We start from the raw sequence: 22,800 nt of genomic DNA on the forward strand, positions 1-22,800 counted from the left end.
CACTTTGTAAAGTACGAACAAATTGGGTCTGGGCTGTCACTCTCAATGCTATACTGATGGGGTGTGGCACTGTTGCAGATACCAGCTTCCAGCTGGGATGTTAAAACAACATCCCATTTGCCCCCTCAGGTGGATATAAATGATCCCAAAGATAAGCCACGGAATCATCCTTGGTGTCCAGAATACTATCTTATCCTTTAACCCACATCAATTAAATAGAAGATATGATCATTATCACTTTGGTGTTCATGGGAGCTTGCTCTGTATAAATTGACTGCTACATTACAAATGTTATCGCCCTTCAGTGTCACTCCACTGCTTGGAAAGGATGAAGCCTGGAAGGTGCTATGGAAGTGAAAGTCTTTCTGATCGCACATTCCTGAAGCCATGACTCAGCCTCTTGCTACCATGTTTGTTTTTGGCATGAGATTTGTAGCTGATTTACAGATTAAATCCGCGCACTCAAGGTCAGCCCAGTGCTGAGAGCTCTGAGCTATTTGTGACACACATCAGCCTGCCCTTTGCCATTGACACCATTAAGGCCTATCAACTGACCACCCAAACCACCTGTCCGTTGGTCCACTTTCTTTCATGCAGTGGTCAGTGCACCAGGCCCTCCTCTTCTGCCACACAGCCCCCATTGACAGTGCAGTTAGGAACCAGTGGATAAAGAGATTCTACACAACAGACAAAGGAAACAGAGAAGATAGTGAGTTTTTTTGCTTTTAATCTCAAGTTGTGATTTGGAAAATGCTGCCTGCAAGGGCGATGAAAGCAGACTCAATAGGGATTTACAAAATGGATTCGGACAGCAGCAAAAAGGAGAAAGAAAGCCTTCTTTTTGGAACGCCGAGGTATGTGGGATTAAACATATAACTCTTTCAAAGAACCAGCACCAATATGAAATGGGCCAAATGGCTCCCTGAGCTTTATTTCTCTGCGATCGATTCAGATTGTTGTCTCTGTACAGGAGAGGTGAACTTTTTGGAATGGAACCATCCGTCTGCAGTGTCCATTGGGAATAATGCCAGTTATTAGTTTTGGTAAAAATGCCATGTGGTCGGTGCCTAAGTCATGGAAAATTGGTTACGAACAGGGAGGGGCAAATAAATGTAAGTCAAGTGGGAGCACTGGAATGAATGTGAGGAAAGGATTGTGCATGAAAGAGAAAGTAATTGAGTTATACCGGGAAAGAGGGTTGGAAGGACGGACAAATTAAACCCTGCTTTTACAATAGGGAAAGTTCCCACGAAGACAGCCCATTAAGAACTGGGACTGCATTGAGGCTGATGGGGAGAGGACTAGCCTCCAGTAACTTGGTTGACTAATAGATAAGTTTAATTTAAGGCTACATCAGAGAATAGCAATGTGGGGGCCTGGACTACTGAATATGAGTTTCAAATCCCCCCTGGGCAGCTGTGGAATTTAAGTTCAATTCTTTGAATAAACCTGCAATTGAAAAGTTAGCTTCGAGCATCATGATGATAAAACAGTTGAATTGTTGTAAAAGCCTGACTGGATCACTAATACCCTTTAAGAGAAAGAAATCTGCCATCCATACATGATCTGACCTACATGTGACTCCAGACCCACAGCAAAATTGACGCTTCATTGTAAGAGGACATTGTAAAAGACTAGGTTTTATTCAACATGCTGGCTCGCTGCCACTTTGCAGGTGAGATGAGTGATTGGCATTAACTACCAACCTTGCCAGTCACGTTTACATCCTGTGAGTAAATGAAGATCATTTCTACCTGCCGTTCCTTTCCAGACAAACCAGAGAACAGGAGACGCCGCCAGATTTCTTCTACTTTTCTGATTTCGAGCGACACAACTCCGAGATTGCTGCCTTCCACCTGGACAGGTAAGGGCCGTGGTGAAAGAGAGGGTTGTCTGTGATGGCTCCTTTGTTCTCACCATGATGTAATGTCCTCGCTTCTCTCCTCTCGAAGAATTCTGGATTTCCGCCGCGTGCCGCCTGTTGCCGGGCGACTGGTTAACATGACCAAAGAAATCAGGGACGTGACCCGTGACAAGAAGCTCTGGAGGACATTCTTCATCTCCCCAGGTATGGAATATGATTTAACTGGGCCCTCGCTCCCACTTCACACCTTTATGTTGCAGCTGTCACAGTGAAGCGCCTTCTAATGTGGGTGGGGGGGGTGGTGGGGTTAGCAAATAGGCTGACCATGAGCAGGAGGGGAGGAAGCAATCATCACAATAGCCCTGGGCTCCGAACCACAGCCAAGACTTGAGACGATAATCCAGGCTGATCCCTCCTTGTGAACTTTGCCCATCTCAATTCAATGTCCTCAGAGCCTTCTTTTCCCTGAGGAGAACAATCCTAGCCTGTCTTGTCTCTGGGCTCACTGAAACTCCACATGGCCAGTATTGTAAGTGTCCACTGTGCTTTAATGTGTAACGTCCTCACCTCTGAGTCAGAAAGCCTCAGCCGAAAGACAAACATAACATTCAGATTGAATCTGCCTCACTTATACTGGAGGAGCACTGCACTGTCAGCGGTTCAAATGAGGGGTTAAACTGCTACCCTGTCCTGTGAAATCCCTTTATCATTATTTCCAGAGAGAGCTGTGGAGGGGAATGTCTTGGTCAATATTGATCTCTCGTTCTGACAGTCTAAACCCAAATCATGAGCCAAATATTTACTCTGCCTCTGATTCAGCTCTAAGTGACACAAGGCCAGTGGAGAATCACACCATCAGTGAACACAGATCCAAGAACTTCGGCTCTGCACTGTAGGACTAACAGCGGAAGGAACTCTTTCCAGGGTAAATGTCCCCATTAGGGACACAGCATTCACCCTTTCAAGAGAGGTCCGACGCTAGCCTGGTGTTGGACAATGGTGTTGGTTGGGGTGGACATGTAGAGAGTGAGGTTGGGGTCCCCTGAGATTTAGGACTGAGCCACATTGCAAGGTGAAAGTAATGGGAGCTTTACTCCACAATTAACCACATTAAACCTCACAGACAGGAATTGGATGCCCAGTGTGTTTGTTCAAGTTAGATCTCTTTTTTCATAAACACCTGCTGCCCCCCTGGATTGTCAGGAATGTTTACTCTAATATTTTTTTTCAACGAGTTGCAAAAGAATACTTACAGAGTCTACCGAGGTAAAGAAAATATTCAATTTATTTAAGAAACACCGAAAGATGGCTTAAACTTTCCACACAGCTGCAAGGGGAAGCAAAATCATGTGATGTCACATCACTTCCTGTCATGATGTAAACTACCACTTTATAGTTCACGTAATCAGGCTTAACCCTTCAAAGTGTTCTCTTGGAGTTTGAGTCCTTTGTTCAGGCGGTAATGCTGGTGATACACAAAACAGTATCATAGTTCAAAGTGCATGCTTCAAGATAGTAGTAATTTTCCTTCGTACAAAATCCTTATGGCCATTCTGGTCAGTCCTTCGCTTGGCTTTCCCTGAAGATTGCTTCCGAAGAATTGCAGCTGCAATGTCCCAGCTTGCCTGTGATGCCCTTGAATCCAACAACTTAAGGGTAACTTGCATCAATTTCGCAGCCGTTTGCTGTGATCCTGGAACACACTGCTTATACATAATCTGTGATAACAAGGTGCGGAGCTGGATGAACACAGCAGGCCAAGCAGCATCAGAGGAGCAGGAAAGCTGACATTTCAGGTCTGGACCCTTCTTCAGAAAACAACATCTTCACAAAATGAAGAAGGGTCTAGACCCAAGACGATAGCTTTCTTGCTCCCCTGATGCTGCCTGACCTGCTGTGTTCATCGAACTCTACACCTTGTTATCTCAGATTCTCCAGCATCTGCAGTTCCTACTAAGGTTTGTACATAATCACATTTTTTTAATTAAAACTTTGCAAATTCATTAGAAATGCCACAGCCTACGGGACTGTACACCAAGTGCTGGAAATTGGGATTAAGTTGAATGGCTCTCTTTTGGATAAGCGGGACTAAACGGGCTCTTCTGTAAACATTTATATATTCTGTGACTTGTAATTGTTGACAGTGGTTGTACATCTCTTCTTTGTCTGCCAGCCAACAATGTGTGCTTCTACGGAGAGTGTTCCTACTATTGTTCTACCGAGCATGCTCTGTGTGGGAAGCCTGACCAGATCGAAGGCTCACTGGCTGCTTTCCTACCTGATCTGGCGCTGGCTAAAAGGAAAACCTGGAGGAATCCATGGCGACGGTCTTATCACAAACGCAAGAGAGCGGAGTAAGTTCAAGTGAGGCTGGTTTGAGTATTGCTGCAAAAAGGACACATTTCATCGATGCTTTTTTTCTCACACCCATCAGGACAACTCACAAGAATACCAATTCAAGGAAAAGCAATGAGAGCATGAGATGGGCATGCTGATTGGTTGCAAGTGGACTTTGGTAGAGATGTTGCTGTGAGAAATACACCTACTGATGATGATTGACAGTTAACTTCCAGGCTTTGTTTAAATGTTAAACTGGGCAGGTTGACTCTGAGTTTCTCAGGGCAATGCTCTGATCAATCAAGGTCAACCTGCCTAGTCCTTACAAATTGCCCTGAAAAGTGGAAGATGGAAAGCTTCAACAAATTGTGTCTTTTTTCAAAAACACTCAAGCATTGCATTACCAAATGGCTCTGAGGACAACTTTTCAAAGGTGTAAAGTGTTTTTTTTAAAGGTGGGGTAGCGTTGTGTTAAGGCAGTTTGTTGAAGGGATAGCTTCTCTTTAAGGTCCATGGTAAGAGTTGTCTGTTGAAAGTAGTCCTTTGAAGAACCATAGAAACGGTACATTAGCTCCACCTACCAATGTATATGTTGAAGAAATGGTGCCTCTTTGAAAATTGTCTTGACAGATTCATTACCGTCATGCACCGATCTACTTGGTGTCAGAAAAAGTCAGGAATATGAGATTTAGCATTGTGCACATTGATTTTTGATTGGCCATGTTAATTGTGGTTCTGTCAAGGCACTGAGTGAAGCCCAAGTAGACAATGCGATGCGCATACCTGCCAGGAGGCCATATATTCTTACATTTCGCATGACTCCCAAATTTGCCATAAATCCTTCATGTGGAAAATTTCTATGTGCTTTTCAAAACTGACATCCACTGCACTTCATGTACCCTGAAGTTATTACTTCAAAGGAATTCTGCACAACCGACTAACCACAAGCTGTTCTTTCAAAATCCATGCTTCAGTTGATTCAGATTACTCAAAGTGCTTAGTAATTTCATCTGGCATTTTGACAGTGGAGTAAAGGCCAACCCATAAGGTCAAATTGATACCATTCACAGAAACCCTCACGTTTCCTTCCTGGACTCACATTTCCATCTGTAGCTGTCCATCAAAAACACCTTCAATAAAACATCCCAAGGTGCTTCATAGTTGCACTTATTAAACAAAATCTGACACCATCCCACTTTGTTGCTACAGATAATCAAAACTTTCATCGAAGTGGTGAGGTTTTAAGGAATGAATTAAAGGAAGAAAGCAAGAAGTAACCTGATTAATTGTTGAATCCTCTGACAAAATCCACAAAATATGGAGTTAAAGTCTGGAATCTTCAACAATGACTGTTGTGTTGCAGACTGTTGTATCTGTTTAAACAGGTTCCTGAAAAGCTGCTATTAAGCGCTGGGATGAATAGAGACATTATCACTGCCTCAGTTCAGGACAGTTTAGCAGAGAAGTGACAAGGCACAGAGATCTCACTCACTGCACAGTGGAAGCACACGCTTTTACTAAAGCTTTCTGTTCACTTTCTACAGGTGGGAGGTTGATCCTGATTATTGCGAGGAAGTCAAACAGACTGCCCCTTACAACAGCGGCACCCGGCTTCTCGATCTCATCGACATGACTATTTTTGACTTCCTTATGGGTAACCAAGTTTGCTTATTTTTCCTGAAATTAGGGAGAAAGAAATATTTGTATGGGGAGGTGACGGCATTGTGGTATTATCGCTGGATTGACAATCCAGAAACCCAGGGCATGTTCTGGGGTCCTGGATTCAGAATCCACCAAGGCAGACAGTGCAATTTTAATTCATCACAATTCTGGGATTAAGAGCCTAATGGCAAACATCAATCCATTGTCGATTGTTGGAAAAACCCATCTGGTTCATTAATGTCCTTTAGGGAAGGAAACTGCCATCCTCACCTGGTCTACATGTGACTCCAGACCCACAGCAATGTGGTTGACTCATAACTGCCCTCTGGGCAATTAGGGATGGGCAATAAATGCTACCGAGCCAAGATGCCCTCATCCCATGAATGAATTTTTAAAATTATGCAGCACCTTCATGGCATGGCTAAGATATTTACAGCTAATGAAGTCCTTTTGAAGTGCAGTCACTGTTGAAATGTGGGCAGCAAGGCAGCAGTTGACACACAGCAATGTGATGGTGTCCAGATCTGTTGTCATGGTGTTGATTGACGAATAAATATTGACCCAGGACATCGGAGAGAACAGCTGAGTTGTGTCTGCAAGGGGCACTCTCACTGCAAATGCAGCTGCACTGTACCTGATGTCACTGGTAATGATGCCCCAGGTAGCTTCCTGCATTAAAAAAAAGGTAATAAATCAAAATGCATTTTAATAAACATAGCACCAATCAAATGTGCTCATTTTCAAATGTTTCGCAGACATGCAGACTCATAGCCAGATCCTGCCAGCCTCATTAAGGATTGTGGCTTTCAGGGAATTTTAAACCAAGGCACCAGTCAAAATTCCTGGGAATGCGATTTGCTAGCTGCTCCACTGCCAAGCCTGAGATTGCCTCACTCAGCACTTCACTCACTGCCCCACATGCTGTCTCACGGTCTGTTCAGTTCCTGACCCCTCCCAGCCTCTATCCTGTTCACGGAGCTGAACCCTCAGTTCCATATAAAGCAGGGTAGTAAACTAGGCTGAGACAGGGCCAGGATGGCATGGCGAGTGAGACAGGTAGCAGATAGATGGCAAGCATAGAGATGGTGAACCAACATCACACTTGCACCTCATCCTTCCAGCTCTACAACAACTGCGCCATTGTCATTGTTCCAGTACATTCCAGGAGATACTCTGCAGGAGAACTCACCTGCTCTTTAAAATAGTGCAATGGAACTTCTTACAACAATCTGAAAGGGCAGCTATCACCTCAGACAACGCAGCTCGTCATGAGTACTGCACTGGGATTGTTAGCCTTGATTTCGATGAGCTCAAGTAAGTCTTGAAGCCACAACTTTCTGACTCAGAGCTGAACATGTGGCCCACTGAGAAATGGCCGAAAGGTTCAAGAGACCTTTGTGTTCTGTAGGTAAATTGGTACAGATGCTGAACAGGAGGAACAGAAATATAATTCTCAATCTGTGCTGAAACAATTAATGGCATGTAGAACACAGGAATAGGAGAAGGTCATTCAGCTCCCAAGGCCATTCATTTATGTGCTTCACTTGATCCCATGACCATTAACCCCTTTATAACAAACATGTACCGTTCTCAGTTCTGAAATTTTAATTGACCCTATCCGCAGTAGCTTTCAGGATGTGGTTGCCAACATTCCAAAGTGACCTGAAATTTGCAGGAATTATAGATTAACCTCCAGGATATCTCCTCAAGTGAGTAAAAGCCTGAGGAAAAAAATCAAGGTGGCTCTGAAGCAAATTGTGTGGCCTTTGTTTCATTTTCCTTGAGACGGTCTTAGTTGAAAAAGAGTTCTGAGTTAAGAAAAATGGACTGTTTGACATAAAGAAGCATCCAAACAGGTAATTGAATCCACTTTGCAATCAGAAGGGAATGGAAGGCAGGGTTCCGTAAGAATGAATACATCAGGGAACCAATCAAAGGTGGTTACAGCCAGTGAAATTGGCAGCAGTTAATCATTTAATCAAACCTAGTAGCGAGCCCACCATGAACCAGTCGCCCCAGCTGTTAGTCAAAAGGCTCCAGCTTGCCTTGCTCATCCCTAGAGGCAAGAGCAGATCAGACTGAGTGTCCACACCTGACTGATATTCAGTAGTTCCTGTTGGAAAGTCAGGCATACATGAGGTCAGGGCGGAGCATGTCTGGAGAACACCTCCCTCCATCTGACAGACACCATCAGAGCTTCCTCAGGAGGGCTGCTGGTATAGGGAAGTCGCACCAACCCCGAAGCAGATGAGACCAAGCCAGGACTGGTTCCGTGGTATCAGACATGCGATCTACTTCAGGAACAAAAACAGAAGTTTCTGGAAAAGCTCAGCGGGTCTGGCAGCATCTGTGAAGAAAAGAAAGTTCTGAAGAAGGGTCAGTGGATCGGAAGTGTTAACTCTTGATTTTTTTTTTCTTTACACATGCTTCCAGACCCGCTGAGCTTTTCCAGCATCTTCTGTTTTTGTTCCTGATTTACAGCATTTTTTTATAATGTGATATACTTCAGTCTGACTTCTTTCCTGTCCCATACTCTTCCAGGAAATATGGATCGGCACCATTATGAAACTTTTGAAAAATTTGGAAATGATTCATTTATTATTCATCTGGACAATGGACGTGGGTAAGGATTGACACCAGATACTGCCTACTGATTTAATAAGTTAGAATGAGAGTGTGTGTGTGTGTGTGTGTGTGAATACGTTTTCCATGTGCGTGGGTGCATTTATTTGTGAACACAAATGTCTATGCATATATATGTGAGCGTGGGTGCATGGCCACACAAGCTAGTGCATGTTTGAGTGTGAATGTGTGTGTGTCTAATAGCTGCATGTCTGTCGCTCAAGCAGAATTGACATGGCTGTTAGCATGAATCTGCCCTGGTTACAGTCTATCTCCAGGAAACTGTTAAAAAAAAGGCCACTTGCCTGATGTATTTAGTGAAACTGTACGACACAGGAAGGTGTCTTGGTCAATCCATACTGATTGCTCAAGTTGCTCAAGGAAAGAAATTGACAGGGATTTGTAAAAAAAGAATTATAAACATTTCCATGCTGAAGCTGGACAGGGTTTAAGGGTCACTTGACTGCTGTGAATGACCAGAGCTCCAGTCTGAAGTAATCTGCCCCTCTTCAGCACCACTGAAAACAGCCTATGCCTTCCCTCACATGCACACTAGACCATTGGCAATATCATGAATTTCGATGTTGCCTTTCGGAAAGTTAGTCCCAGAAGTTTTATTGTTCTCGCTGAATTCTGCCCAGAGACCAGGGCAACACTGTGCCAACCAAACCCTCGAGGGGCTGCTAAGTTAGGTCTTAGAGTCAAGGGAAGGGGCTGCATGACAGACTACTCTAGAGCCTCCAGGGAAAGGACGGTGCATCACCTAACCCATCATTATGTTTTAAATCCATTCCAGGTAGACACGCATCATTGGCTAAGCTAGCATCTATTACCACCTCTAAGTGCTCCTGAGAAGGTGGTAGTGTGCTATCTTCTTGAACCACTGGCATCCCAGGTTGTGGAAATAACGATGGTGCTGTTAGGACTGGAGTTTCAGGATTTTGACTGAACGACAGGGAAGGAACAGAGATATAGTTCTGTGTCAGGATAGTGTGCAGCTTAGAGGGAAAATTGGTGTTCCCATGTAGCTGCTGTTCCTTATTGTTTTCGATGGTAGGTGCTGTCAAAGCAGCCTTGTTCAATGACTGCGGTGCATCTTGTAAATGGTACACACTCCATGTCAGGAGTAATGGTAGTGAATGTTGAAGGTACTGGATAAGGTTACAGTTAAGCTGTGCACCTTGTCCTGTGTGACATCAAATTTTATTGCATCCTGCGGGAACTGCAACCATCCAGGCAAGTTAAGATGATTCCATCACCTTCCTGACTTGTGCCATGTGAACAGTCACTGGGGAATCAGGAGGCAAATTACTTACCACGGAATTCCTGGCTCTGACCTACTCTTGTCGTCCCAGTATTTGTGCTCTGACCCAGCTCAGAGCACAGTCAATGGTAAACCCCCAGTTTGATGATAGTGGGAGATTCAGTGATGATCGTCTCATTGAATGCCAAGGGGCAGTAATTAGATTCTCTGCTGTTGAAGATGATCATTGCCTGGCACTTGTGTGCGGCATGAAGGCTATTTACAAACTCATTAGCCCAAGCCTCTTGTCCAGATCTTCCAGCCTATGGCTACGCACTACAGGATTTAATGAGTCACAAATGATGCTGAACATTGTGCAATTGTGAGTAAATATCTGCACTTCTGAAGTTATGATAAAGGGAAGGTCAACACAGTAGGAACCAAAACTGCGCAGCAAGTTAGAAATTGCCACAAAGATGGTTTAATCACTGAATAGCTGATGACACTGATGACATCAAGCATTATGCTATTCTGATTTATCTATCCTGATCTCACGCTGTCCTATCCCTTTTCCACAAGCCAGCAGCTGATAATACATCCCTGGTAGGATAAGCAGCACCAGAGAACTAAAGCCTCCAGTATTGACTGAGAGTCACAAGGCCACAGCGTAGTACAGGTGGCTTGGTCTCATCTCAAGAAGGAAGATGGAAGTAGAGCTGGCATCTAAACCTTGTCAATCCTGCATCATGCCACAGCAACAGATTCACTTTGTGCCAGAGCCTTTAGAGAGCCAGAGAACAAAAGTAAAAAGTTGCATTCAACCTTTATGGGCCTTTACCTTGTCCTTAGCTGGGTCACTGCACCCAGTTGTGGACACCAGCTTTGTGAGAAGGCTGTCAGGGCCTTGCCAAGGATACAGAGGAGATTCACAAGAATCTATAATGACTCCCTTCAAACCCTCAGGACATCCCAAAGTCCTTCATAGCCAGTAAAGTGGAGTCACTATGGTACTCTTGGAAACATAGCAGCCAATGTGTGCACAGAAAGATTCCACAAACAGCAATGTAATCATGATCCACTTATCTGTTTGAGATGATGAAATATAAGAGCAGAAATTGACCAGACTTTCCTTCAAGACTGTACCATCTCTGATAAGAAAGCCCAGACCCCGTCTCGTGGGATCTTGAACAGAGCGAGTTGGTTATGATGGCCTGGTTCAGGATGATCAAGTCAACATCAGACACTCAGTCTATTTTAAGACTGGGATAAAGAGCAGCCAGGATACCAGAGAGAACTATGTGCTCTTCTCTGAAACAATGTGGTGGGAATGTCTACACCCTCCTACAAGAACCAGCAGAGCCTCTGCATAACGTTTCAGCTGAACAACAGCGCCCTCCTCCAGCACTGCACAGGCTATGTCAGAGTTGTGTGTTGTTGCTTGTGTTGTCTCAACCTGGAAGGCTGTTGCGTAAACTGTGAGGAGTTATAACAGTGTTGTGTGAATGTGCAGAGTGTTAATGCTGTGTGCCATGTGAATTATGTAGTCAGTGTGATGTCTGAAAGTGTGTGCAGTGTTAGCACCTTGTGTCTTGTGAACCAAGAGAAATGTTAACATTAAACCTGTCTGAACGCAGGAGCTTTAGCATTGTGCTTTTAGTAATAGTATACTATTATAATGTCTAATGGGTTTCTCTGATAGAAAAGAGGAATTTATAAATTACTTGTAATGCATTTGACTGCATAATACAAACTTTATAGTCTCAGGTGAACACATATTTCTTTCATACTCTTGCAGAATAATTCTTACCTTGGACACAATAATACAGATGACACATCTGTAGGTGCTATGACCTATTTTCATTCAAACCTATCCCAACAGCAAACTTGTTAGAATTTCTGCAAAAATATGTAAGAATCTGAGAAACAAGAGCAGGGGGAGACCTTTAATAGAAAATAGATCATATCATGGTTGATCGTGTTTCATTGAGATTGCTTCTGTTTGCTTAAACTCCAGAGAATATAGGGCTAGTCCACTTAATTAGTCCTCATAGGACGATACTTTTATCCAGGAATCAGTTTACTTGGTGCTCAAACCTCAGAGGTCTACATAGAGCCAGAAACATTACGGTGAGCAGAGCTCCACCCAGTCTTATTCCTGGTGACATGTTGACGTGTCCCAAATTAGAATCTAGCGTTTTTCCCAACTGCTGATGTCCAGCTGTTTAAAGTTCCGTGTCAAGATATAGTTTTACCGAACAGCTTTCCTGAATGTGAGGAAGAGTGCTTGGAAATGCATTCACACTTTCTAATGTTGTGATGCCCTCCCACAGGTTTGGGAAACACTCACATGATGAGCTCTCCATCCTGGTGCCATTGAATCAGTGTTGCAGGTAAGTGCAGAACGTGAGTGGCCTACCCTGCTGACCTTCCTGTGTCCAACCTGTCGATCCACAATTCAGGGTCCGTGCAAAAATCCTTCATTCTACATTAAGAAATGGGTTGAGCTTTGTGTTTGTTTTGATAATGTAAAACTGAACTTATGGATCACAACAACTTTGAACAAGCTTCAAATTGAGAGGAATTAGATTCAGCTTGAAGGTATTTTTTGATCAACCTATGCAGACATGTTAGTTTACCCCTGTGGGGCAAGTGGGGCTTGAACCAAGAGCCTGGAACAGTACCATTGCACCATTTCACATGTATGCGGACAATAACCATCATTTCTCCTCTACTGTTGCTAAATAATCAGACTGCTCATCTAAAATCCAGTATCAGATAAAAAGCGATATTCAGTCCCCACTCCCAAACTACAGACTCCATCCCCCTCGCTGATAACAGTCTAAAATCATGCCAATCCCTTCACAAGTTTGGTATCAGAATTGAAACCCTCAGGTGAACTCCTAATTTTATCTTTGTGCCATCTGTAGGATTACAAATGTCACCAGTGTCACATTGCTTGACTTGGCCCTCTCTCATGGCACTTCTACTGCTGAAGTTCTATCCATGCCTTTGTCATTTTTCTAGTTGACTGTTCAAGCACACCTCTGGATTGTTTCACACATTTGCTGTTAACTTGAGATCGTCCCAAGATTCCTTGTCCTAAAACTGAAATGTTCACTGAGCCACATTAGCTGCCAATCCAGCAATGTCGTGATTTTGAAATTCTCATCCTTGTTTTCAAATTGCTCCAGATTTTGCCCCTCCTTATCTCCATAACCTTCTCCAACCTCACAAGTCTCTGAGATATCAGCTATCCTCTATCCCTGGTATCTGGTGCAAACGCAGGGATATTTTCTCCTGCTGTCTCATTGCTGACTGTGTCTTCCATTGTCTAAGCTCCAAGCTCTGGAATTTCCTTCCAGTCCACCTCAGCCTCTTTATCTTCCATAGGACAATCCTAAAAATGTATCATTTTGACCAAGTTTTTGGTTGTCTGATCAAACATCTCCTCACTTGGCCTATTGTCATTCTTTTGAAACGTCTTTCAGTACATTAAAAGACTAGGTCGTTAAAGGTTGCTGTTCTTTTCATTACGATCTCTGGGGCAAACAGCACAGCAGTCTTCCAATTCCAGCAGTGAGTTGGTCATGAGATGTGTCAAGGTTAGATTAGAGGGTTATTGTGTACCAAGTTCACACTGGTTCACAGAGGTCATTATATAGCTCCTCAGGGTCTCTGATGCATGGAGGCCATTATGGTACAGGGGTCATTAAACAGAAAGGTCAATACAATGCATGAAGTCACCTCTGCAGTCAATGTCCTCCCTTAAATACTTCAGGCATCCTATTGTTCAGCTCCCATCAGACCCTGGACATTGTTTTGAGAGAGACATTAAACACAATATCAGGTTGCACATGGATGCTGAAGCACTGACCTGCATCTCGCCACCATCTCTCACTCCCTGTCCCTCCACTGCCTTTCTACTGACACACTGCTTGACCAATGCCCAATTCCTGATGAACAACTATCGCATTCATTTGTTGCAAACCTACTGTCTTGGTCGTTTGGCACAAAACTCTATTTCCTTTGCCTTTGACTCCAGCCCCCACCTCCTCAGGCTCATATTCCAAGAGTCAATCAGATCAGGCTTCACAAGAACTAGAGTAGCTCAGATTTACATGTGAGAAAGCGCTGACGTATTTCACAGGAAGAGAATTTGGCACTGAGCCACATAAGGCGAAGATCTAGTGGTATTATCACCAGACTGTTAATCCAGAGACCCAGATAACATTCTGGGGACCAGGGTTAGAATCCCGCCAAGGCAATATGGTGGAGTTTGAATTCAATCAAGATCTGGAATGAAGAGTCTAATCATGACCATGAATCAATTGTTGATGGTCAGAAAAACCCATCTGGTTCACCAATGTCCTTTAGGGAAGGAAAATGCCATTCTTACCTGGTCTGGCCTACATGTGACTCCAGGCCCACAGCAATGTGGTTGACTCTTAACTGCCCTCTGGGCAATTAGGGATGGGCAATAAGGCTACCTATCCAGCAACACCCTCATCCCATGAATGAATAAAGGAAGGAGAAGTCAGGATGGGTGACGAAAAGCTTGGCCAAAGAGTATTAAGGGGCTTACAGGCTGGCCAGCGGAGAACCGCTTAAATTCGGGAGTTTGAGAGAGGCCGGAATGAGAGGAATTCAGATACTTTGAAAGGTTGTGGGTCTGAAAGATGCTACAGGGGGGAAGGCTACGTGGATGTAGGGTTTTGAAAACAAGGATGAGATTTTTAAAAATCTAGCCATTGCCATATAAGGTAGATCAGTGAGCACCATGGGCAATGGATGAAGGTAAATGGCAGGATATGGGCAGCATAGCTCATGTCTGGGGCGATACTGTTGTTGACCCTGTTAATTGTTAAATATCTGCAGTCATTGGCATTGCTTCTGTCTGACAGAATAAAGGAATCGACATACCGCCGGCTACAGCTCCTGGCTAAAGAAGAGTACAAGCTGAGCGAGGTGATGGCAGAGTCACTCGAACGGGACAAACTCTCACCCATTCTGATAGAGCCGCACCTGAAAGCCATGGACAGGAGGTTACGAATCATTTTAAGATCAGTCAGCGACTGTGTGGAAAAGGAAGGACGAAGTGCTGTGGTGGAGAACGACATAGACTACGATTTCAATTCAATTGCGACCAATAGGTAGTAGAGGGAGGGTGACCTCTTCTCTCGTTTTTTTTAACTCGTGTAAGTGAGAAATGGAAAGTCTTACAGAGACTGGCTATTTATGTTACTTTTTGAATTCAGTGAATTCAGAACAGAGATGTAATTGTTCCCAAATATGTAAAGTATAGACTCCATCCCAGATTATTATAACTGAAGTTTCTAAGTTAAAGCATTTATTTGTTTTTCTCGATGATATCCAGTTCTGAGATGTGAATATTGAACAGGTAGGAGTGTGCAATCCCAAAACCGAAGAATTTTTCAAATAGATATATATATATATAGAGAGAGAGAGAGAGATTATATATAAAGAGGAATCATGTTAATGAGTGAAAATACTTGAAAGCTGGTTAAACTGATCTGAGCAACCTGGGCATTGCTCATTCCAAAATGAGGCAGCAAAGCTGTAATGTCGATTCTCCTTCCAGCACATGTCAAGCAGCCACTGCCAGCTTTGCTTTTCAAGTTCTTTGGTGTACAGTCACAGGCTGGTGAGCTGGTTTCTTGTGGCTGTAGGCTTTTGCATTCACAGTGTTCTCAGAGGGGGGTGGGCGGGTGTGCGGTGTGTGGTTAATGTTTTTGCGATACGGTGAAAGTGCAATAAAGATTATGGCAACAACTCGTGTCTGGTCTGCATCACGAGATTAATTCGGTGGGGGATTGAGGGGCAGGCTGTTTGATGGTGCTTGGACAATTCTCAAAGAGCAAGGTCTTCAAAGCTCAGATGGGCCCTAACTAAAGCTGCTGTCCCCAATGTCCTGTCCTACATCCCACTGGTGCACAGCCCCATTGTGGCCAATTGCCCTCTAACCATTCATCCAAGGAGCTACTGAAGATCAAAAGGACATTGGCAATTTGAAATGATAAAATCCCACTGCACAGGAGAAGGCCATTCAGTTTATCAAGTCTCTGCAAGCCCTTTGAAAAGGGTATCCAGTTAGTTCTGTTTCTTTCTGTTCTGTGTCCGTGGCCCAAAGAGTATTCACTTTTCAATATTTTTTACTGATTAACTTTGGATTGTTGCTTTCAAATATGCTATAATTGAATCTCTTGCTGCAGTTACTATTTACTATAATTACTTCTATTAAATCTGTAATGCTAGATGCTGGATCACAACAGTTTGGGTAAATCGAAGTCTCCTCATTTCTGAACCCAGTTCTCCTGTCGATTACTAAAATCTGCATCCTCTGGTTTCACATCTTATACTAATGGACACATCTTCTCCCTATTTGTTCTAAGGAAGCTCTTCATAGTTTTGAATGTGTCTCATAAATATCCTCTTAACCTTCTCTTGATCGGGAGAGCAATCCCAGCTAGTCCAATCTCTCCACATATTTGAAAAGACTCACTCTTGGGATCATGCTCAGAAACTACCTCTATAGTGCCTTGACATCCTTCCTGAAAGGTTTTAACTTAATAATTATGTGTACTTGGAAAGTATCATTTGGCACTATTCTCGGGGGACACTTGCCAGGATCAGGGCCCTTGGTGAATTACAGCTTCTCAGTTCTAGAGCCAGCGAAACAAATAACAACAATCTGCCTTCATGTAGCACCTTTGACACAGTAAAACATGCCCAGTTGTTGACAGGAAAATGACCAAATAAAAGTTTTCATGGAGCAGTACACAGTGATATTAGGACAAGTCATCAGCAACTTGGTTAGAGAGGAAGAAAATGGAGACCATGCTGAAGAAAGAGAGTTGAAGAGGCAGTGAGATTCATTTTCACATTTAGGGCTGAGGTAGCTGAAGGCATCATTACCAGCATTGGACTCATTCACATCAGGGAAACTCGGACATTCAGATTTGGAGAAGTGAAGAGATCCCAGGAAGGCTGGAGGAAATTGTAAAGATTAGACACAGCAAGGGCCATAGAGGGATGTGAAAACAAAGAGGAGAACTTTCTAATGGAGGCAGCTGAGATGAATGTACTCAGCTTTGGAATGGGTTTGAACCCAAATCCTTCCTGGGAAGTGGAAAGTTTCAGGATAAATTTTAATCCAAACATGGTCTGTGCCCCTCCATTGCCCCATCCTGTGTTTACAATAACTGCCAGCCTCCTGATGCCTCCAGTCTTCACATTTTGTCTTTCTGCCACTGGTAGTGCAGCCTTCATTGTATTTGTCCCCATCCCCGAAAATGACCTGCCAAAGCTCTTCGACATCTCAACATCCCTTCCTGCTGTGATAAGGCCATCTAGTCAAGTAAGCTTCCGCTGAAAGTTAGCTATCTCTTCCTCCTTTCTCTGAAGCATTTTGTGAAACATATCTTTGGGGTTTGGAATGTTTAGTTTGGATGCTGTGGCCACTGTGATCACAGAGTCAAACTCTCCGGTCTTTTCCATATATCCTTCAACATAAAATATCTATACAAACCATTTTTTTGATGCCATCTTTGCCCAACCTCTCAGTACAGATTATAGCAAAGAATGAATTGGAATGGAAGCATCTGTCATAGTTTATTCAATAACAGGGGGCCGTTGCTAACATTGCCAGACAAGATGACACTCTATTAAAGATGTAATCTTCTGTTTCTTCAAAATGCCCCTTGGCCAGTCAATGTTACCCTGTAAAATACAAATCACCTTTGTCATCATTTACGTGATGAATGCAACTCCAACTACGCTGAAGGAGTTTGACATTATCCAGGACAAAACAGCTCACTTGGCACTCCATCTGATACCTTCAACATTCACATGCTCCACAACTGGTGTGTGGTACAAGATACTGCAGTGACTTGCCAAGGCTCCTTCAGAATGCAACCATACACAGAAATAACAATAATAGAAATAATAAGACACAGCAATTTCCAAAAGGAAGACATACAGGACACAGGCAGGATGGGCTAAATGGCCTGTGCTGTATCAGTCCACATTTGTTTTGTATGAAGAGACTTGATTAGGGTCTTCAAAATTATAAGAACCTTGACAGGATGAAAGTGGAGGACACTGTTTGCACTTGTGATTCCACAACAAATGGGGCTACAAATAGTAAACAACCATTTACAGATCAAATAGACCGTTTAGGAGGGTCTTTTTTTATGGAGAATGGCGAAAATGTGAACCTTATTGCCACATGGAAGAATATAGGATTTGTGCTTTCAGGAGATGTTTGATGCTTATATGAGGAGGAAATGAATATATTAAAATGGAACAGAGTAGGAGAGGCACTAAGTGCAGTTGGAGAATCAATGTGGAGTGTATACATATGCATTCTACAGTCGGGCAAATTGGCCTTTTTCTGATTTGCTCGTTTGACGTATTTGGAATGACCAACATGTGTGTCATGAGCTGCCTGGCCTTTCCAGTCCCTAACACCAAGATACAGACAGCTTCCATGAACATGGATGGAACTCCAAAACAAGGTGCAGGCAGTAGTTTAGCCCTTATACACCAGCCAAGAATGAAACTAATCCAGAGCAATTAATACATCCTCAGGTATAGAATCTTCCAACACAGAAAGAGGCCATTCAGCCTATCATGTCCATGCTAGCTAACCCTTTGAAAGAGCTATCCAATTAGTCCCACTCTTCTGCTCCCTCCACGTCACCCTGCAAATTTTTATATCAAGTATTTAGCTATTTTGCTTTGTGTCAGGACATTGCAATTCGTAGCTCATTAAAGGAGAAGGAATTTTCCTAATTCCCCCCTCTCGGGTTCATTTGCCAATTATCTTTGATGTCCATGGAAGCAGTTGCCCCCCTCACCAACTCTATCCAAACCCTATATCATTTTGAACACATCCGAGGCAGTTTAAAGTAATACAAATGCATGGGTCATAACTAGAGACTGAAATCGAAACATTCCTTTCACTGGTCAGAGCAAAAACAGCCAAGGACTGAGGCATGTTTTATACACACAAATAAACCACAGAGACTTGGGCTCTGGCCAGCCAAGAGCGGCTGTAGATATAAAGGGCTTTTTTAAACATTGCAACATAAAGTGAAGTGGGGGAGGTGCTGTTCTCTCAGCTTTCAAGCACATAGACATACATGCCCATTCACACACAAGCACATCCACTCAGACACACACAGACACATTCACACAGGCACACCACATGCATAAGAATACAGAAACATACAAACATGTACATATGGAACTACACTCACAAATGCACATGTACACACACACACTACGTTTTGTTGTGCAAGTGAAGCAGTCCATGAAGAAACACACAGACCTTCTCATTTCAGACAAAATCTGCCTACACTTTGAAGAAAATGTCACATTTTAACATCTTGCTTTGGACTTCCTGCAAACTGCACATTAGAATAATATCCAGACAGGGGTCTAATCAAAGAGCCTGATGCAGGCCATATGAATTATAATGGATCACTGGGAGTGAGTTACAGGCTGGAATCTAATTGAGAGCTTCAGACGGTTTATGTAAGAAATAATGGGTGAATTACAGGCCGAAGCTCAGTTGATTTATACAGAGAATGATGAATATAATTAAGAATGATTACCAGGCAATAATCTACTTGAGCAGTTCAATTGATATCAAAAAGTACAACTGCAAAGCTTAAATGGTTTATAACCGTCATCTGAACTCCATGATGGATTGTAATCTTGAACCTCCCTCGGGGTTTCTGCTATTTCATATCAAGAAATGCAGATCATATACTTGTGACTGCTTTGCTCAGTTACTTCTGATAATTGCCCTCAATGATGCCCAATGCAGAGCTGACATTGGGATACAGTGAGGGAGATGGGTAGTCATCAGCACCATAATGTTATTGTAATCTGCTCTGTAATCCCTTGTAAAAGGATTCTATCTGGGCAGAAAACCTGCCTGTTTCATGCTTACTACCCATTCGTAACAACAGCAAAGTACAGAGTACGCTGAAAATAAAAATGCTGGCAAACTCTCAACGAGCCTGTGAAGAGAGAATCAATTAATGTATCAGGTTGATGGCCTTGCTTCAGCCAAAATGTAAATTTTGCCATATTCTTTAGACATTTCAGCTCATCCTCTATCTCTCTCACCCTTCCTTGTCCCAGTTCAACTGCCAAAATAACCTTTGAGTTGGAGTTCACAGCTGGTTTTCAGGATTGACCTATTCTTCAGCTTCATTCAGCTGAAACAGGCTTGAGAAGGCAGAATGGCCTTCCCTGCTCCTTTATTCTCAATGGCCAGTCTTTGGTGCTGGGGGTAAAACACATGCGTTAGCCCAATTTCTAATCAAGGCAACATTGCATGTTTAACTGGTGTCTTTGGTGTCCCAGGCTAACCCCTTGATAATGCATTGGTAGCAAAACTATGTAGACAAAAGTTTTGAGGCCCTAATTCTATAATCCACCATCTACAAGGCACAAGTCAGGAGTGTGTTGGAATACTTGCCTGGCTAAGTGCAGCTCCAACAACACTCAGGAAGCTCAATACCACCCAAGAGAAAGCATCCTGCTGATCAGCACCACAATGACCACCTTAAATATTCATTCCCTCCAGTACTGGTGCACAGAGGTAGCAGTATATACAGTGACACCTTCAAGATGTACTGCAGCAACCTACCAATTACATTCAGCAGCATGTTCCAAACCCCAATATATGATCACCTAGAAGTATTTTGCAGCTAATGCATGGAAATATGACCATCTACAAGGGCCCCTCCAAGTCACACAGCATCCTGGCTTTAAACTATATTAGCATTTCTTGTCTATTGCAAAGTCAAAGTCCTGAAACACTGCCCTAGTACCGTGGGTATATCTACAATAACATGAACCATAGTGATTCAATAAAGCAGCTCATCGGCACTATCTCAAGGTCATTAAGAAATCGACAATTAATGTCTACCTAGTGAGTGGTATGGCCAATGAATAAAGAAAATGTTGTTTGGCCATCTCTAAAATGTAAATCCAACACCAAAAATCTGCCCAGGCTTTCCTTTAAACCTTTTATTATGCCTACAACTGCTACAACAACAACAACAGCATTAATGCAGAGGAATGTCCCACCATACTTCAAGGGAAATTAACCAGACCAAACAAAAAATGAATGCCAAGTTAAAGAAGCAGCTTTTTGGAGGGCTGATGAAAATCTGCATCCAACAGAGGTGAGCTGAGATTGACAGCCCAAGGTATCAAGGCTGTATTTGATGAAGTGTGGCTTAAGGGAGCCCCAGCAAAACTGGAAACAATAGATATCGGGGCAGACTCTTCGCCAGTTGGACTCATACCTGACACAAAGGAAGCTAGCCATGGTTGTTGGAGCTCAGTCATCTCAGCTCCAGGGTATCTCTGTAGGAGTTCCTCAGGGTAGTGTCTTTGGCCCAACCAACTTCAACTGCTTCATCAATGACCTTCCCTCCATTGTAAGGTCAGAAGTGAGGATGTTCAGCGATGATTGCACAATGTTCAGCAGCATTTCTGACCCCTCAGATACAGAAGCAGTCCATGTCCAAATGCAACAAGATCTGGTCAATATTGAGGCCTGGGCTGATAAGTCATAAGTAAAATTCATGTTGCATAAATGCCAAGCAATGACCATCTCCAATGAGAGACAATCTAACCACTGCCCATTGACATTCAATGGTGTTACTATGACTGAACACCTACTATCAGCTTCCTAGGGTTTACCATTGACCAGAAACACAACTGGACTCGCCACATAAACACAGTGGCTACAAGGGCAGATTAGAGGCTAGGAATACTACAGTGAGTAACTCACCTCCTGACTCCTCAAAGCCTGCCCACCATCTACAAGGCACAAGCCAGGAGTGTGATGGAATACTCCCCACCTGCCTGGACGAGTGCAGCCTCAACAAAACTCAAGTTGCTTGGCACCATTCAGGACAAAGCTTGATTGGCACCACATCTACGAGCATCTACTCCCTGCACCACTGATCCTCAAAAGCAGCAGCATGTACTAGCTACAAGATGTATTACGGAAATTCACCTACCAAACCCATGACTACTTTCACTTGGAAGAACAAGTGCAGCAGACAAATGGGAAGTCAACAACCTCCAAGTTCCATCAGCATCCTGACTCAGAAATATATCGCCGTTCCCTCACTGCTGCCGGGCCAAAATCCTGGAATTCCCTTCCTAATGTCATTGTGGGTCAACCCACAGCAGGTGGACTGCAGCAGTTCAAAAAGGCAGCTCACCACCACCTTCTCAAGGGGCAGCTAGGGATGGGCAATAAATGCTAGGCTAGCCAGTGACGCCCACATCCTGCAAAATGAATTTAAAAAAATAACAGTTTTGAGGGTGACTCTTTAAAAAGGACAAAGAGAGATGGGAAGGCTTAAGGAGGGAATTTCAGAGCTCAGACCCTGGGCAATTGATAGCACAGGCACAAATGGAGGGGTGAGGGGAATGATGGTTGATCTTGTATCCAGAGTAAGGTTTGAAATTCATTTCCAGAGAGAGACAAAACATTGCCAAAATTTAAACCTATCCCCCATACCCACCTCAGTCCTAGCTTTTGTTTGGTTTATTTTCCTTCGCAAATGAAGGTGACCCCATATAACGAAAGGCAGATAACGTAAATGAAAGAAATTAATCGCAAATGCACACCAAGGTCAAACTGTAGAATGCTATATATAACTAGCTGTAAAACCTGTTAGACTTTGGATGGCAAAAGTGATCTTGAACACACTGCAGTACCCCCTCAAGAGAGCTTGGCTAATGCTATTTAAATATTCATCGATGCTTGTACACTCAAAGACAAGGAGCATCCTTCGATCACACTTGCTTCCTTTATAGTACAGCAATTAATGCTGGCCTAGCCAGTCATGTTCACATCTCACAAACGAATATATTTTAAAAATCCTTAGCAACAGGCATTTTCTGTAACATCATTAAGAAGCTGAGCTTCAAGGTGAAATTAACTGTCTGGTAATAACTAGTTCAATACCTGCTGTTCCTTTTCTGTACAGAACCGTTCTGCTAAACTATCATT

At 43.3% G+C, this 22,800-nt stretch overlaps 1 protein-coding gene across 1 annotated transcript in view; it reads left to right on the forward strand.

The window, feature by feature from the left end:
• The window catches only part of LOC125462525 (extracellular serine/threonine protein kinase FAM20C-like), a 93,296-nt gene extending 77,363 nt beyond the window's left edge, over positions 1-15,933 (forward strand). The window contains exons 4-10 of the mRNA XM_048552644.1: positions 1,772-1,864; positions 1,953-2,068; positions 4,038-4,218; positions 5,746-5,855; positions 8,405-8,486; positions 12,059-12,118; positions 14,630-15,933. Of these exons, the coding sequence (XP_048408601.1) occupies positions 1,772-1,864; positions 1,953-2,068; positions 4,038-4,218; positions 5,746-5,855; positions 8,405-8,486; positions 12,059-12,118; positions 14,630-14,882 (895 nt within the window). The 3' untranslated portion in view covers positions 14,883-15,933. The remainder of the gene's footprint in view (positions 1-1,771; positions 1,865-1,952; positions 2,069-4,037; positions 4,219-5,745; positions 5,856-8,404; positions 8,487-12,058; positions 12,119-14,629) is intronic.
• Positions 15,934-22,800: the final 6,867 nt, after the last annotated feature.

This window comes from Stegostoma tigrinum, chromosome 23 (genome assembly GCF_030684315.1).
Source record: "Stegostoma tigrinum isolate sSteTig4 chromosome 23, sSteTig4.hap1, whole genome shotgun sequence".
NCBI classification, from domain to species: Eukaryota; Metazoa; Chordata; class Chondrichthyes; order Orectolobiformes; family Stegostomatidae; genus Stegostoma; species Stegostoma tigrinum.